Consider the following 17278-nt stretch of genomic DNA (forward strand, 5'->3'; position numbering starts at 1 on the left):
AGATTTTCGTGTCCTATAGTACTTGCGGCCGCTTCCTGAGACGACTAGACGAGTACGTACCTCCCGAAGCTACTTCTCAGAGTTTGGCTTCGCGGAGCGCATAAGCTCATCAAAAGTCATATTGGCTTCGGCGACGGGCAATGACAGGCTCTAATTATCATGTCTCATGGGAAACATTTCCTCCAAGCGGGAAGAAGGATGCTAGTTCTTTAAAACATGACCCCAGCGGTAGAACCGGCGTTCGTGACACTACTCGACTCGTGTTCACAGTGTCATTTCCTGTCCGGGTCTTTCGGTGGCATCGTGTCGAAGGACAAAACCCTTACCAACTCCTCCAACTGTCAGCTCTGCTTAGGTACTCTCCCTGCTGCCAATAAAACTGCGCTATAATTGCGCACTGCACTATGTCATTTAGGATGTGAGAAACGTTTTGCTGCCGCATTGGTTCACTGGCATTGGCTTGCTCTTTCTTCGGAAAGTGAACGAAAACAGTAACGAGCACGCCCGGCCTGACTAGTTCTCTTTTGCTAATTTGTTCTGTAGCTCCGCCTACGTCTCCCAGCATAAAGGCTCTCCCACTCTCCAACTCGTCCCTCCTGGTGCAGTGGGAAAGGGAGAAGAAGGACGATTATTCAGCGACGGGTAAGTATCGGTCACAGGGGGGTGCAAGGCAATCCGCTGCCAACTCGAAATTAAACGAATACCGGCGACCCAATTTTTGCTGTCTAGTCTCATTCGAAAGCGTGACAGAAAAAAATAAAGTTGAGCGAAACTGTAACTGTCAACAGACCTTTTACGTATGTTTTATTTATTGATCGAAAGTATATATACAATAAAGAACCTTGTCGCACGAATTAGAACGTGTTTTTCAGCATTAGCTTCGTGAAGTAATTTTTTTTCGTGACATTCTCGTATGTGCCTTTTGTAATGCTGAATTTGCGTACCTTGCCTCAAGTAATGAATAAAGCCCATAGCAACGGCGTGTTATACAAGCGCACATCGCTAACAATTTAAGAACGTTGTATAGAGTGTAGTCATGGTTGCTCAACTTCATTTAGTATTAAGAATACAGACAAAGCAAAAACAAAACAAAAATAAACAACAGTTGTAGTATAAAAGTAAGCGCAATATCTGCCAAACTGTACTAACTGGCGTTGACAGCAAGCGAGGGTGTGCAGCACGGCAGCGCCACATAGGCTCCTTTCGAGATGTTTTAGGCTACGCTCGAAACCTTTCAATATGTGAACCATGCACTAGTGGACGGTTAATGATGCGTATAATGCGTAACGCTTTTCGGACTTATTACCCGGCTTGTGCAGTGCTTGCTAATTTATGTGCGGTACTGTTCGTATGCTTTGAAATTTTAATAAATATTATCAGGCAGATGTGACTGCATGCTGTGTGCTTCTGGTCTTACACTTTTTGTTGAGTACTGCTTGTAAAATTCAGAAAAGAGTCATTTTGAATCTTTACCAGGCGATATTCAATAAACAAAAATATATAAAAGTCTGTAAGCTCTGGCAAACTCTGTAACGTATTTTGTCTTTACCCAATCCGTGTTGGTACTGCTATTCAAAGAAAAACGTCTGCTGGAACGCTAGGCAGTTTACTCAAGGTAAACGGTCTAGACACTGTAGCCTGAATTAATTTCATAAAGAAGGCCGGAATCTAGGCAAGATCTACAACACTAACCATTCAAGCGGTTTTCATTCTTCTGGCACGTGCGAATAAAAAAGGTAATCCTTCCTCCTCCATATTTACTCGTTCTGTTCACGTCCCGGGCCGTTTCTGGTAGAGTACGTGCTACACTACGGCACCGAGCTGGGCGAGTGGAACAAGCTGTCCCTGAATTCGACCAAGCAGTCGTTCGTTTTGGACGGCCTCAAGTGCGGCACCACGTATCGTCTCTACATGACCGCCTCCAACAGCATTGGCACTGGAGAGCCTGGCGCGGAAGTCATCGTGCGTACCAACGGCGCAGGTTCGTATGTGTTGTTTTGTGGATTAAAGTATCAGTTTTACATCTTGCACGCCGTAGATGTACGCTGGTCTATTGTAACTTGTTCTGCCTTTGCAATTGTTCAGCCTTTATTCTGCCTTTTCAGCGCGTCTTGTTCTGTATCTTGTCCTGGAGCCGACGCTTCTGTATGGGCTTTAGTGCGCGTTCAGCATTTATTTGAAGATCCTGGATTACACATCATTTGAACTTATGTAACAGCGCGAAGCATAAGGAAGGGACGACGATAGAGACGGATTGAAAAGAGCGCTAGCCCAGCAAACAACCATTCTGCAACACAGCTCATTCTTTTTCTTGTTTGTATCTCTCCCAAATGCTGCACGCTTTGTGAGGTAATGCTTTTTTTTTACTGTAGGCCGTTATTTCAGTCTTTTCTCCTTACTCTAATCTTGCCTATTGAGCTTCTCAAGCTGTTTGCATGAATAGAATTATTCACTACGGCCTTCTATGGTTATTGTTTTCGTCTTTTATTTTCGCTTCCAGGCACCGATTAATGTTGTTTTTATGCAGTGACTGTTGTGATAACACAATATGACTCCAGTGGACTATTAAGAGACAGGAGTAGAGCCTATCTATTCAAATGTGCAATTATGAAAGTGGATGAAAACTGCGAGAACCTTATAGTCTTAAGAAAAAAAAAGCGCATAAATGCTAGCGGCATAATATACAACTTACGTAGGAGCTATCGGCAAATTACTTCGCAAATGATTTCTAGGATTTTATTGCCTGCTGGTTTTATTTGTTTGTTATCCTCGCAGTTTGACATGATCTGCTCGCTTCTTACGGACGTAGAATCTCAAGGCACATGTATTGCGGTGTGTGCGTAGAAAGTTCGGGGGGGGGGGGAGGGGAGGCAGTAGATTAGTGCAGCAGCGAATTTCGTTCCTGCAGTTTGATTCAACTTCACTTGCACTCCAAGAACACTATCCACTTCAGCTATCAATATCTAAAGATGAGTTCACGTTAGCTGACCTCCGACGGATTGCGTGCATCTGCGATCTCAGTATCTTTCGCCACTTCTAAATATAAAAACGGTTCCTTATGACTTTTGTCGGTCGCATCAACATAAATATGGTATCGAATGATACCCCGCTATGTCGATAACGCGTAACAATGGCCAGGAACTAAAGATGTACTCAGAAACGTGTATAATTAGGCGTCAACAAGCTGGGTGTGAGCGCGTGTTTCGCTGTCAACTTCTTGCCACACAACCAGCAATTTAATGGCCGCACCCACCACCAGGCGGAACGAATTGCCCGAGTTGGTGAGTACAAATTACACACCGAGCACAAATTGTATGGGAAGGCCGAACATGCGATAAAATGGTGGAAATTCGCCAAGCACTGAAGCACGGATGGTCTCTGCTTCCACTGGTATTCACACGTTATGGTAAAGGCATAGAAACATGACTAGAAAACAATGAATTAAAGTTTGACTGGTCCTACATGTGTAATGGACAAAGGGTGCAACAGAATGTCCCCGGACTGATGTATGCGGACGACATAGTGCCACTAGCAGACAATGCGAGAGATTTACAGACACTTGAAAATATCTGTGGCAACGCGGTGACAAGCCTGGGTCTTAAGTTTAGCATAGGGAAATCAGAAATTATGACGTTTAATGAAGAGACGAGTAATTACGTGGCCATAGCCATAGTAATAGCAAATCGTAGCCATAGTGGAACAATATAAATACCTCGGCGCGTACATAAAAGAAGGAAAGACTGACTCAGACACCCAGCAAGATAATCCGAAAATAAATTTGAAGCGCAATGAACCAGTAATAAAACATAGAAAACGAGTAATGGTGCCAGCGCTAACGTTCGCAAATGTCATTCTGGGCTTAAAATCGGTGATCTTGTCGGGGTTGGAAGTTAGCCAAAGTTGGTAGGCCGTTTTGCTTTGGGAGCCCACAGTAACGCCACACATGAGCCGGTAGAGGGTGACACTGGCTTGGTCTCTTTTTAAGTCAAGGAAGCGGAGGGCAAAAGTAGTTTTGAAGAAAGGCTCAAGAATATTGATGAACATAAATGGGCGGCTAAACTGCACAGGTATCTTTAGCTGAAAGGAGTGGACACAGACTGGAGTAAGAGCTCAAGAAAGTTGGCAACCAAGCACAGGCTAATTGAAACCGTCATTAGACAACCAGAAATCATCACAAAGAAATTGAGAGAAACAGAGAGAGCCGATGGGATGCAATGACTGTAAACAAAACCATGCAGATTTACGCGAATGTGATGAAAGAAATTAGAAGAGAAAATATGTACGATAACACAAAGAGCATTGTCTTGCTATGTGAGGATCGAGCTTACTACCTATGGACAAAACATACCGGAGCAAATATTTTCAGCAAGATGAGGAACGTGTCTGCTGCACCAGAAATCCGGTGACCAGTCAGCACATCCCATTGGAATGCAAAGGCATTGACCCAGTGAGATCGGTAGGTAATGTTCACTTTCCAGAAGCGCTTGGAGTTAAAGTGGGCGGAGGCATCTGCAGGTCAGAAGTCGAGATAAGCATTAGACGGTTAGAGTATTGGTGTAAAGAATGCTGGGAAGAGATTGATACGACTGGTTCTGTTACAGGCAGAGGTAGCGGTACGAAGTAGGTGCAGAAGCTTTGCGGAATAAAAAAGAAAGATTAAGAAAATATACACAGAAGTGCTAGAATGAAATGTGAGATATTACACTCAGTCAAGCTGGATGACCAGCGAAGCTGTGTAGCACACGAAGAAGTGACACAGAATTTTGAACAAAGGCACGAACTCAGTTATTGCCTTGATCGTGGGTCATCGTGACGAAAGTTACGCACATGCCATTTTTTATACGTGCACGTTCATCCGCGTTATACTATGGTTATATACATTTGTGTTTACATTACGCGATACATTGAGGCAAATAATTTGAGACTGAAAGCACCACAATGGCAGGCACTGGGCAAGTGCCGTCAGCGCCTTCGCTGAGGGAGGGGCAGTATGGGAACGCTATAATGATGATCGGCATCAGAGCCAGCTGTGGAAGAAGACGACCACCATGAACGCTTGGGCACGAGCGCGTTCGCACGGTTCCACCCAGGACTCAGGGGCGCCAACGAAACAGCTGTGGTAGGAGACGACGGCGAACGCGCGAGAAGTAGCACGAGTCATTGCTGATGTTGATAACTTTTGCTCACGCAGATTTGTTGACAGACACGAAAAACGCACGGAACCCGAGCCATAAACAGCTTCGCTGTAAAACATGTACACTATACCCGAACGAATCTACCAGGCTAGCTGACCATTCTTCAGTGCCCCGTTTCAAAGGGGACGCCAGTAAATCATCATCATCAACATCACCATCCTAATGGAGGAGAAATTAGCGAGAGAAGCAGGAAAATTTAAATCCGCCGGCCGCGCGAGTGCGTTCAGTGCGTCACCCGAACCTTGGGAGCGTGTTTTGCAGAAGGCGGAAAGACTAACGGCTATCGGTCCCTATGAATCGCGGTAGCGTGAAAAAGCAGCAAGAAAATCAAGGCGAGGGGTGCGTTCCAGAGTTTGAAATGCTGAAAAAAAAAGGTCCACATAGTGTGGGAGCTAATCAAGAAAAGGTCGACGAGAATTGAGTTACAAAATGAGTGAATAATGAACTTTACAAAGAGACAGATAGAGACAGAATATAGAGGTATCATCAACTTTTATCAATCGGTTCATTTGAACCAACGCCTACGTCGGCCTTGCCTTTATTGCGTACAGTTGTCTGACTGTCTCTTTTTTCGAATTTTGTGATCCTTCCTAGCATTCATCTGGCGTTCTTTGTCCCTGTAAATTTCTGTAAGTCACCGCAGATGTTTTTTTTTTCTTTTCTCGATAGTGCTTCTGGCCCCTATCAATAAATTTCCACGTGCCATTTTTGTCATTTTCCCAATCCTGGTTTAGCTCCCATATCTCCGCAAAGCGAGAAGTTTGTCACCACGAACGCGACCAGCGCTGCACTGCACCTGGCGGCTTGGATGACCGCCGGCTGTCCCATAACGAGTTTCGCCGTCCAGTATCGGCCGAGGTTCCACAAGGCGTGGCTTCAAGCTGCGGATACCCTGAGTCCGGGCACGCGTCACTACGTCATCGCCGACCTAGCGCCTGCGCGCCAGTACCAGGTGCGTGTGGTGGCACACAGCGACGCCGGTGCAACGCAGGCCGATTTTCCCTTCCGTACGGCGACACTGCCCGCCAGTGGTAAGCGATCTACCACTGCCCACGTTACACCTAGATCAGGTATCCGTATTTCAGTTCCTGTGCTCAGGTTTTCTGCCACATATAACCTCATAAAGCGTAAGGAGCATTCTGCATAAAATAATAATATTAATAATTACAGCATATTTAAATTAATTTATTTTTCACAATCTTTCGGGATGAGCGCTGCGTCGTTTGCATTTCACAAGCGTCGCTGCTACGAGCCCGTCTTGTTATGACCCCACCAGGGCGACTGCCCTTGCTTCGCCGAGCGGCTTTTTTTACGCTAAATTTTGGAAGGTTTGCGTACACGCATGTGAAGCGAACTAATAAAGAAACGAAATAAAGAAAAACAATTAAATTGCATGGCTACTTGATGGCATTGCATGGCTATCAATCTCATTGCGTACCCGATGAACGAAGGACGCATTGATTGTCGTGCGCATTGCACGCCTGATTGATTGTCGCGCGCATCACACGCCAGTTCGACGAGCGCTGGATTTGTTGATGTGCCCAGCGTGCCCCGCGCTTTTTTCTCCAGCTCTTGCGCACAAACTTTCGAGATCGACGTTTGCATGAAAACATAACCATTCGACACCGGGACACCGCGGTTGAGCACAGCGGCCTTCGGCTTCGGCTGTACGCGAGGTGCCGTACTTATGCTGGGCCGGGAGCAGCAGTTGGGCAGGGAAAAATAAATTCCAGGAAAAGACGCTCGGGCGTCAAGAAACGGGCGTAAGCGGAGGCATGTAATGCGGAGATATGCTCGACGCTTACATTACTCAAAAAACAGCACTCATTGAATTCAGTGGTAAAACATAGTAATCGAAACACCAGCTACTGAATGCAACGTGTTGCTATGACATTGTTAACTTGTCATCATAATCTTCTTCATCGTTATCATCTTTTATCGTTGTTTTTATCGATCAGGCGCGCCAACTTTGTCTTCACCCGAACGACGGTGGGCGCCACCCATATTCGTTGCCCTCAACAATCTAGCACACGACATGCCAAATTCGGCTTTTCTTAATCGTAAATTGGATGTTATTTAACGACTTTTCTCCTGTTAACTATCCTACGTATTCCTGGCTCTAAGCATTAAGCCTGTTACTTTCCGTTCCGCTGGTCGTAGCGCTATCCTTGCATGTTTGTCAAGATTTTCTTTGTAAGTTCAATACTATTAAGTCGTTCACTAGACCATATAATCATTTTAATATGCGTACCCTAAGTAAATTGAATGGAATCATTGGACAGTGAACCAGAACATTTATATAGCAGTTTATTTATAGTTTATCTTTGCCATACATTCAAATTGGCAATTTTAGGCACAGCATACTACGTACGGGTGATAAAATTGTAGATTAATGAGCGACTTGGATTTACCGTGAACCTAATTTGATTCATAGTCATGGCTTGCGTTGCCAACATATATGCCGAGTGATACCGTCGTTTCCCAGAGCTCGTCAAGAAAATGCCCTTTAAGACAAAAATAAGTTTTTTCTCCGCTAAGAGCGGAGCATGAGAGCTTAGGTAAAAGTGGCGTAATTGATAGATAAGTAACATTCTGATTAGCTTGTCAACAATCGGGACATGTACCGGTGTCTTTAAGTAACTGTTCAATTGTGTGCCCTGCACAGTGTCGACGCAGACTCCAACTGCAATCAAGGACCAGTCGGCGGTGCCATTTCACCTGAATGCATCCATGGTGGCTCCGCTGGCGGTGTGTGCCATTTTAATGCCCATTGCCGTCCTACTAATCCACATCTACTTCAAGAGGCATCGGTCGCGCAGGAGCAGAGCCATCGAACATGGTGAGCAAATTGACCACGTGTTTATATATATATATATATATATATATATATACTACCTTGTTGTTCTCGTATATAAGCTATGAGATAGGAGGCATGAAAGTCGACCAGACCAGTGCCCTGTTTCATCCTTTTTCTACTTTGAGGTTAAGAGGACCGGTGAATAGAAAGAGGAAAATAGGGAGAGAGAAAACACTGCGTACACGCGGGAGGACACACCGGAGGACAACAAAGCGGTCATATAGCCCAGTGCACTTCGACAACTGCACTAGTACACGAATGGCTTTTGCGCCAGCGATGGATGTGGTGAACGTTCGAGTATCTTGGACGCAGACAAGAGTCTGCAGCTAGCTTAAAGTTGTATGGAGAGACGGGCATTGGGCGTCACACCCAGGACAGGCATACACAACAGGTTCTCAATTGCGTCCATGTATCTACAGCATATGTTGTATTAACCAAAAGCAATCGCGACATTTCGCGATTTCGGTCATTATCCGTCTGTAAACTACAAGGTATTGTTGTAAATAAAATATCACATGCTAAGCAAGTGTGTGTGAGATAAAAAGGCAACAGATATGCTAAAGATCAACAATTTCATTTTAGCGTTTGAGACTGGAGGCACTCGTGCGCATGCTTGCTCTCCACCAAAGGTTGTCTGGCCCCAAACTAGGCTCCCCTTGTTTGCATCTGTTGCGCCGTCTAGGGCGCGCTTTCACACCTATACCTGGTGAGACTGGTTGTATAATATATTGCACATTACTTTTAGCCGTTACTTTTCTTAAAATAACTGAGAAACCGCTCCTAAAATAGTCATCATGTACTTAAATTCGTATGTATGCAGAACTACATTCCAGTGGTATTAGCACATTTTTCCGGTGAGCTTCTCTGAAAAGCGACACTTTATCTACACCGTGGCATTGTCGGAGGAGAAAGAAAGGCATCAGTGAAATTTGTTTGGAATTGCGCGAGTTCAAATGAAAGTGTGGGTTGTAGAATCAACATAGCAACCTGCGATATGATTTTACTCCTTCATTGCTCTGTTTATGCAAATCAGAGGTCTCTTTAGCCCTCATCATTGTACTCCCCCCCCCCCCCAATCTGCGAAAATAACCAACTTGAAGTGGCACGACTTCCCTCAGCTTTAATCCGGTGTGAGGAGGCTGAGAACTACTAGCGCTGATTAAAAAAAAGACACAGTTCCGCGTGAATGGCGAGGCATTCACTGCGATAACAAATTATAACACAGCCATAGAAGTAAGGGTAGTACTTTGATCGGCAGTATCAACTTGTAAACGTCCGCTTGCTAACTAAATTAGTAAGCATGGTGCCAGCGCCCAGAGCAAGCATGAACACATCACACTCGATGACTGCGGGCAATAGGCGGCAAAGCTCTTGCGTAAGGAAACGCGGCAGCAGTGGCGAGCGAAGTGACATGCGCGCTTTCTGTTGCTTCAACCCAAAGCCAACGCCGTCGACACACAGCACGTACAATGCTACGAGCCGCTGACGTACCTTAACTCTGTCCGCAACGTAGATCGCCCTTCATATACGACCGCGCGGCCACCCACACCCGCCAGATGCGCAGCTGCAGTTGAAGAGAACGCTGCCTCCGGCCTCCCTTCTCCCCGGCGAATCGCAACGTTGGGTGCCTCGCGCGCGAGAGAAAACGGCGCGCTCCCTCTTCGAATTCGTCCCTTTCGCGCAGGCGAGGTTAAGCCGCTATCGTCGGCTCCCCTGGCACGCTTTCACTCACACATGAGGTTCATTCACACGGGTGACTGACAGTGGTCGCACGACCAAGTTTTTCGCAAAGCGACCGGTCGCAAAAAGTCACAAGTGGTCGCTTTCCTCGAAAAGCGACTATTCTGGGAAGTTTGTTCGCTTCCCGATTTTTCAGTCGCGTGACTGTGGTCGCAAAACTGTTAAAGCAATGAGCGGCGCTCCGGGATTTATGTTATTATGTGTTTTCATCCGCATTTTCCATGGTCGCACGAAATACTTAGTCCAAGTCACCATGGCAGACTGCAGGAATGTAATCGCAAACTTCACGCCACAGTGGCACATTAGAGGAATATAATTGGTGTCTTGCTTCGTGATGCTGAAGCGCAGCAGTTCCAGCAGCGTGTCGAATGTACATGGTAGCATTCGCAGCAAGCTAAACAACAGCAAAAGAAAGCACAAAAATTATGCTCCGATTCACAAGCAACGCGAACTAGAAATTAACACTTACTTTCGATGTTGCTCCTCGTCACGCTCGCAGAGTTTCAGCAGGAGGCGGCTTGCTTGGCCAGCCACTTATCCCGAACGGCGACACGGGCGCACACACGGGCGTCGCATTTTTCATCAGAAGCTCCCGTGCTGCCGCAGCTGACACCACGCACGGCAACAGTACATCAGCACAGTGACAACATCTTCCTCTTGGCTCGAATCAAAATCCATGGCTGTAGCCTCAACGCGAAACCAGCGAAGCGCGCACGCATTGCTAGACCCCTAGAGTTCTCGCTGAGAACAATAATCTCCGGGATTGAAAATTGCAGGTCGAGCTCGCCCGGGCTGGCCGGTGTGATCATCCGTTGCGTTCAGTCGCTTTTTAGTCGCCAGTCGCAAGTGGTCGCGCGACGTTCCCAAGTCGACGGTTTGGTAGGGCCTCTAGAGCGCACGGCGCGCAACAACGCTGTTATCGCCCTTGGGTTTGGCTGGGATCAAAACAGAAATTGTGTTAGGAACGTGCTTGGAACGCCGTAGCCCGACGCGTTGCATCCCCGCCAGCTAGCGCCGTTCGGCTCAGCCAAGTGGCAGAGAATGGAACTACGGCTTTGTTCGCTCCCATTGCAGCCCGCATGACGCGGCAGGCCGCAGCTTTCTTTTTTCGTTTTTTATCCAGCTCTTCTGGTAGGATAATTCTGAAAGGAAGTAGTGATGTGTTTGCCAGTGAAGTAATTTTTCATCAACTTACTGCGTGAGATGCCTTCTGCGGCTATTTTTTTAACTTCGTAAGCAATAAAACGTGACGAATTAAAACCATGACACCAGTGCATCTCGTTTGCTAGTGAGATACGCTAAAGAAACAAAAAGTCAACGACGATTACGGGACTCCCTAAGACAAAGTTTCAGCCCAGCTCTATACGTGCTTCCATTTCGAGATATTTTTGGCTGGCGCGGACAGTCTGTCTCGTGCGGCACGTTGAAAACGGAGCTAAGTCTCGCGTCGACTCGCTCGATAATCGGGAGATCCCGAGAGGCAGCGCGTGAGTGTACGTGTGGGCGTATTTCACAGCAGCTGCCGCAGACAGACCTCTGCTCATGCAGCGCTTTGTTTCCATGTATGATGAACTGCGAACGCACTCGCCACATCCCTTATTGAAGGCGTCATCGGTGAACCGACGACGCTGCGCTACTCTGGCGCTCTGTCGTAGCGGTCGTCGCCACAGAGCCCGCCTTGCGCGGCATAACGCTTTTATTCTCGCGCTTTCGCCTTATCCTCCTCCACTTTTCGCCTCATGGTACCGCTACACCCACCTTCTCCGCTTTCCTCCTCGCGCTCTCTTCGCTATCGCCGTGTTTCATCCCCCGCAGTGCTCGGCGTTCGCTCGGTTTCGCCGACGCATGCCGGCGCTCAACGCAGGAACGGGCGCCTAAGAGCTGCGCTCTAAAATGCGGAGCTGAACTTCAGAGATACGCTAACCAAACAAATAGTACATAAGCCGCTCGCATTGCGTGTAGAACACAATGTGCAGGGCACGCAATTGGCGCTATTGTCGCCAGCCCCACTTCAATATCGGTATTTTTTTTTAATTTAGGAACTCCGGACACCAGAATGCTATCGGCCTATACCAGACTACATGTCGGTGCATACGACATATTACAGCTGAAATTAAAATCCGCGTTCGAATTTTTGGTTGTCGTTTATATAAACGTAACTTGAAGCGCGAAGGAAGCGAATTGACGACAGGAAGGATTTTGGCAATCACTGATTGGTGTTCGTCCTGTCTTCGATATTTTTCCTTTGCGCTTCCGATTTACCAGTTAGGAAACACCAACTATCCAGCTCTCAAGTCTTGTTTTCTCATACATCACTGTGACGATAACGAAAACTTTAACTTGAGTACCTTCATAAGTACGAGATATACATGTTCCCATTCTAAGATATATTTTATTTGTCACAGTTAGCAGAACTTGAAAGCCGGTATGTTAAATTACCTGTTACATACTATAGAAGAAATTATGTCCGTTTCAAATTTATCTTCTGAAACGCCTAGCCTTAAAGAAAGATAGAAATACTGGATATAATGGGCTGTTTTTGTCTAGTCCTCGTTCTGTTGTCTTTGGTACTTAGGGCGCTGTGAAAAAATGTGTAGTTTTCCACACGCCCGCTTTTCAATTCTTACATTATTCAATCGTATTCCTGTGCAAATGTTTCTTTTGCTTTTATTATTGTCGTACGTGAATTACACCCTGGAAAAAAAGAAAAACTATTGGGAATAGCGTCCCAAAACTGCGCAGTTGGTTATGAAGGATAACATAGTGCAAATGCACTGGAATAACTTTGCCTTCCTGGGCCTGAATAACGACCAGGTAATTATAAGTATAAGCTCCTTTTGTTTTTAATTTACTCTCATCCAAATCTGCTCGACATGGCCGGGAATCGAAGCCTCTAATTCGTGTTAGGTCGTCACCCTTTGATGCAGTTCAACGAACGCTGAAGGCACAGGAAAGGAAAGCATGCCTCGGGCTATGGGGAGACCAAACTTATACTACTCTTATTGACTAAAATTTGAAAGTGAACTAGGGGATTCAACTTGCACATCCGGGAAAAGTACAAAACAAAGGAAATAACATGGAGTCTCCATGAAAGGACTGTCCTCCACTCTCTTATCTAAGAGTCAGTACATATATATATATATATATATATATATATATATATATATATATATATATGTGTGTGTGTGTGTGTGTGTGTGTGTGTGTGTGTGTGTGTGTGTGTGTGTACACACGCCATCATTTGTATTTTGCCGATGCACTCAATCTATTTAGTGATGGGAATATAATTCTAATTCGTCTTTTGCAAACGGTAAGAATTTTCATTACATATTTTAATAGCACTGTGCCCTTTAATGAATAACACATCCTTAAAAAAGTGGTTTGTTCCATGGATGTGTGATGACAGCAATTTCTGCAAAACTGCGGGCCTACTTCCATTGGACCTATTGTATGTTGTGCAGTGCAGTTTAAACGTAAATAAGTAATCTTACTTGTTTTCTCCATTTGCGCAGAGAGTCCCGACCCGAGCAAACAGTATTTCCAAGACGCCGTGATCCTGTCCGTGTTCAACCAAAAGGAACCGGCCTTGAAGAACAGCGTAGCAGGCTCGACGTACTACGCATCGATGTCAAATAAGACACTGCCATTAGCCATCAAGAATTCCAGTGAGTTACAGCTCATGTACCACCTGTCACGCCTGGTGTTTTACCGAGGAAAAATGTACGAATAAACAGCGAGTACAGCATAGCTCATTTACTTAGTTTGTTGCAAACATTTGTAATAACAGATTGTTTTGAGAGTTTTATGTAAGCAATAATAAATCGAGGAGGGAAACTAAATTTTAATACTTACAAATCTTGATACAATATCTTGGTATGATGCGGCTCATTTGATATTTATCCAAAACTCGAAGACGAGATCTACAAAAAACTAAGAGTTGAACGTAGTGTTTCACAGTGACCACGCTCCCACCAATGCAGGGAGATCAATAGATCAAGAAAAGTGGGACGCACTTGCTGTGGCCGAGGCGCTGTGAAAAGCCGACCGGTGGGCCAGAAGTTGACCGTTGGTGGATGACTCACTGGGTAAGTCTCTATTGTCAAAAAAGTATATCTAGAAGACGCGTTGGATGCAGGCATAGGCTGAGGATAATTAACCACCGTAACTGTTGTTTCAGCCAGCAACAATAGTGCCGGTATAGTGCAAGGATTTTTTTCGCGTTGATTCAATTTCTTTCTTGCCATCCACCCTTGACGATCAGCCCATCACAGTGATAAAGTGGAAGGAGTGCCATTCGGATCACCAAGAAAGAGCGTGTAGTGGCGCGACTATCGCCTCCAGCACCGGTGAAGAAGTCGACGGCTCACTTGCACGTAGCGCGAGGAAAAAAAACACTAAGCGCGCCCGACCTGGGCTGCCGCGGTATGAATAAACCGTGGCTAGGGCGACCAACTCTGCGTGCCACCGCCCACAAATTGGTGGCCCGGACGACCGAGCCCAGCCATACCAGCCTCAACGAACCGACTCTACCAAGGCTTGAGCGGCGTGGCCGACGTGGCATCACGTGGTCCGGCAGACGTCCCCCGGTTGTAGGCTGTTCGGGAATTTTACATCGACATAGCGGACATCTCATTCATCCAGTTGGATAGTCACTTACGTCTCAACAAGGTTCCAGGCTGAGGCTTCGTTCCAGGCTCCGGCTGCCAACCCCCATGCCCCCACTTCTACGAGGAGCTGCGGGCAGCCGTCTTCGCTCAATACGCCACTTCGAGCGCCCAGTCACAATAGCTCTCGACATTTGAACCGTCACGTCATTCCACGCTTTGTCGCCCCATATTTCGGGCGTCCACCCGTGCCAATTGTCAGCACGCGCTGGCCCAAGCATGAAAACTCTAGTCCTCCGAACCTTGGCGATAGTCGCACCGCTATAAGCGAAATAAAGTACTTGCATTATACTATCCACGATTCGTTGATAGCACTCATAACGCTTCAATTCTGGATATTCAGCAGGCTTCGTTTCCTTGTATACACGAGGGTAATACTAATAGTTTTATTTTGCAACTGCGTCTCTTAAATGAACTTATATTTCTTTCTTCTTTTCTTCACACACTTAAATACCATATTTTTCGATTGCAATTAACGCGCGACCTCACCTGTATGTATTTCGATGTCTTGAATATTCCTAGCCTGCGTGATGCCTCAGGTACCTCTTTTTAATCTTTAACAGTATAAATCTATTGTATTAAAATACAGTTTTTTTATGTTTGGTGATATTGACGGGTTTCGAGTGGTGTTTTAATAACTTATTCGCAGCTGCAGATGTAGTGGACATGGGGTTCAAACAGTCATCTTCAAATTTATTGGTAACAATCCCTGCGTTGAGGATTCAGAACATGCACAAGCATTATTGAGCACAATAAGAACTTGAAATGCGAGTGAACGTAATTCCGCTCTTCTTTTAGCGCCCTCGGGCATACAATAATCTCAGGACATGGCTTCTAATTTTCTTTTTATTCCCCTAGGAGAACCTCGTCAGGCAGCTGTCGAGCTCATCACTGGTGGCAGAACTCCTGCACTAGACAGCGCATCGACTAGGCGTTGTAACCCGAGGATCGTGCCAAGCATGAAGGGCAACTATTGCCAGACTCTTCATTTCTGCCAAGAGAATGAGAACTGCTCTGGTGCTACTTTGGCCGCAAAAATTAGGACTTCACCTGGTGGTCCTACCGCTGTGGTGGGCGGTATAAGGGAGCTACCTTGAAGGGAATAGTGAGAGTGGCTGTGGTGGTGACGAACAATCATTCTACGCAGTATCGACTGTGTTATGGACAAGCAACGTACCGGAAGAAGGAAAGACCGACCGTCGTTTGCAGTGTTCTGATGAAGTATTGATTCACTCGTTTATATGCCCACTATCGGGAAAGTGACAGTTGTGCCTTCTCTATGCTCTGTTTGAAGCCATTAAAGAGAGCATCATTGTTCAATAAAGATTGAGTAGTATTTTCACAATAGCATTCAGTTTATGACGGATGAAGCGACTGCCGAAAATAACTTAATCTTCAAATTTTCGCTTTAGGTGGAATAGTACTCTTGAAGCACCAACATATTCCTTCTGAATGGTATGGGAGCAGTGACAAAGGTATTGCTGCGTTTACTGTGTAACTGCCTCCTTTTTAAGCGTTTTTGATAGATCAAGTTCCTCTCGGTGGGGATTTTCCTAAAGATTGTCACTATTCAAACCACGCGACATTTATGACGCTTTCAACCGTGCGTCGAGGCTATCGCTCATCAGGGCCGACGACACTTCCTTTCCGTGTGCCACCGCCGAAGGTGCTGACGCACTGTGAGGCCGATGCCTAGAGCCGCGGCCGCTCACTTAGCCACGGTCCGCGCGCACGATTCTTTCGCAGTAACCGCGATTTCGAGCGCTGAAATACGATAGCACATGAGTGCAGTCACGTGGTTTTATTTCATATTTCGCGGAGTTTCTTTAAACTCTGAAAAAAATCAGCACACAGAATGTACGTTGCCACAATAAAAAAGAAACTGGGTTGGTCGTTTCTGAACCCACTCTACAACGCAAAGAAGCGCACAAGGCCCCAAAGCGAATATTAAAAAGTTTGCATAATTCATCTTCGTTAATTAACCAATTATGCGGAGTATCAGAAATATTTTAAGGAGCGCCACATGACGGCAAACCATATGACACTGGTTTCGTTCAGCTGCGGCTGACAACTTGTTTTAATCCTTGGCACAAGTTACGTGAAACAACTTGTATATAGCCTGTGCCAACACCGAGGAGGCTCGCCATGACACTGTCTGGAATTAGTGTGGCTTAAGGCAGCATCCGCCAGCGCACACTGTCCTTCGTTCGTGGTAGATGGCACCTTCAAACAACTGAAACACTCATTCGAAGACAAACAAGAGGGGAGCGTGCAAAAATACCGTACGTTAATAGATTGAATCATGCGAAATAGACCAGGATATAAAGGCCCATGTCCCTCGTTGTACGCGCCTTCTTCAACCAGGACAGCATATTCGATACTAGCATCACAGGTGTTTATGACATACCTTTTAGATGCCTTTATGTCCTCGATTATTTCCCGCCATTACAATTTGATAAGCATATACGACATAACACACCACTTGGTATAACTGCAAGTGTTTTACGATGCAGTCGGGAAACGTGTGAAGCACTCGGAGAATTTCTGTATTTTTTTTACTCCAGGGAGATCGCCTCTGTAACTGATTGAAACGCTTATTGAGGTGCCCAAAATGGCGAGAACAATTCTCTAAACATTTATCTCGCCTGGGAACACCCTTAGAGATTCTCCCTCAGTTCGCTGACGCTCGGCAATTATTAGAGAATCAGAGCAGCGATTTTCTAACGATCCCTATGGCTCGAAACCACGTCACTCGTGTTATTCACCGTGCACGGCCTGCTGCTTCCATTCATTACAAGGGCGGAGCGTAACTATGAACACTG

At 45.9% G+C, this 17278-nt stretch overlaps 1 protein-coding gene across 2 annotated transcripts in view; it reads left to right on the top strand.

The window, feature by feature from the left end:
- LOC142579899 (cell adhesion molecule Dscam1-like) overlaps positions 1-15780 on the top strand; it is a 204079-nt gene extending 188299 nt beyond the window's left edge. For both annotated transcript variants that reach the window (XM_075690570.1, XM_075690571.1), the window contains exons 20-26: positions 544-642; positions 1796-1981; positions 5930-6226; positions 7861-8034; positions 13305-13457; positions 13773-13877; positions 15315-15780. In XM_075690570.1, the coding sequence (XP_075546685.1) occupies positions 544-642; positions 1796-1981; positions 5930-6226; positions 7861-8034; positions 13305-13457; positions 13773-13828 (965 nt within the window). In that variant the 3' untranslated portion in view covers positions 13829-13877; positions 15315-15780. The remainder of the gene's footprint in view (positions 1-543; positions 643-1795; positions 1982-5929; positions 6227-7860; positions 8035-13304; positions 13458-13772; positions 13878-15314) is intronic.
- The last annotated feature ends 1498 nt before the right edge of the window (positions 15781-17278 follow it).

The sequence above is a fragment of the Dermacentor variabilis genome, chromosome 4 (genome assembly GCF_050947875.1).
Source record: "Dermacentor variabilis isolate Ectoservices chromosome 4, ASM5094787v1, whole genome shotgun sequence".
NCBI classification, from domain to species: Eukaryota; Metazoa; Arthropoda; class Arachnida; order Ixodida; family Ixodidae; genus Dermacentor; species Dermacentor variabilis.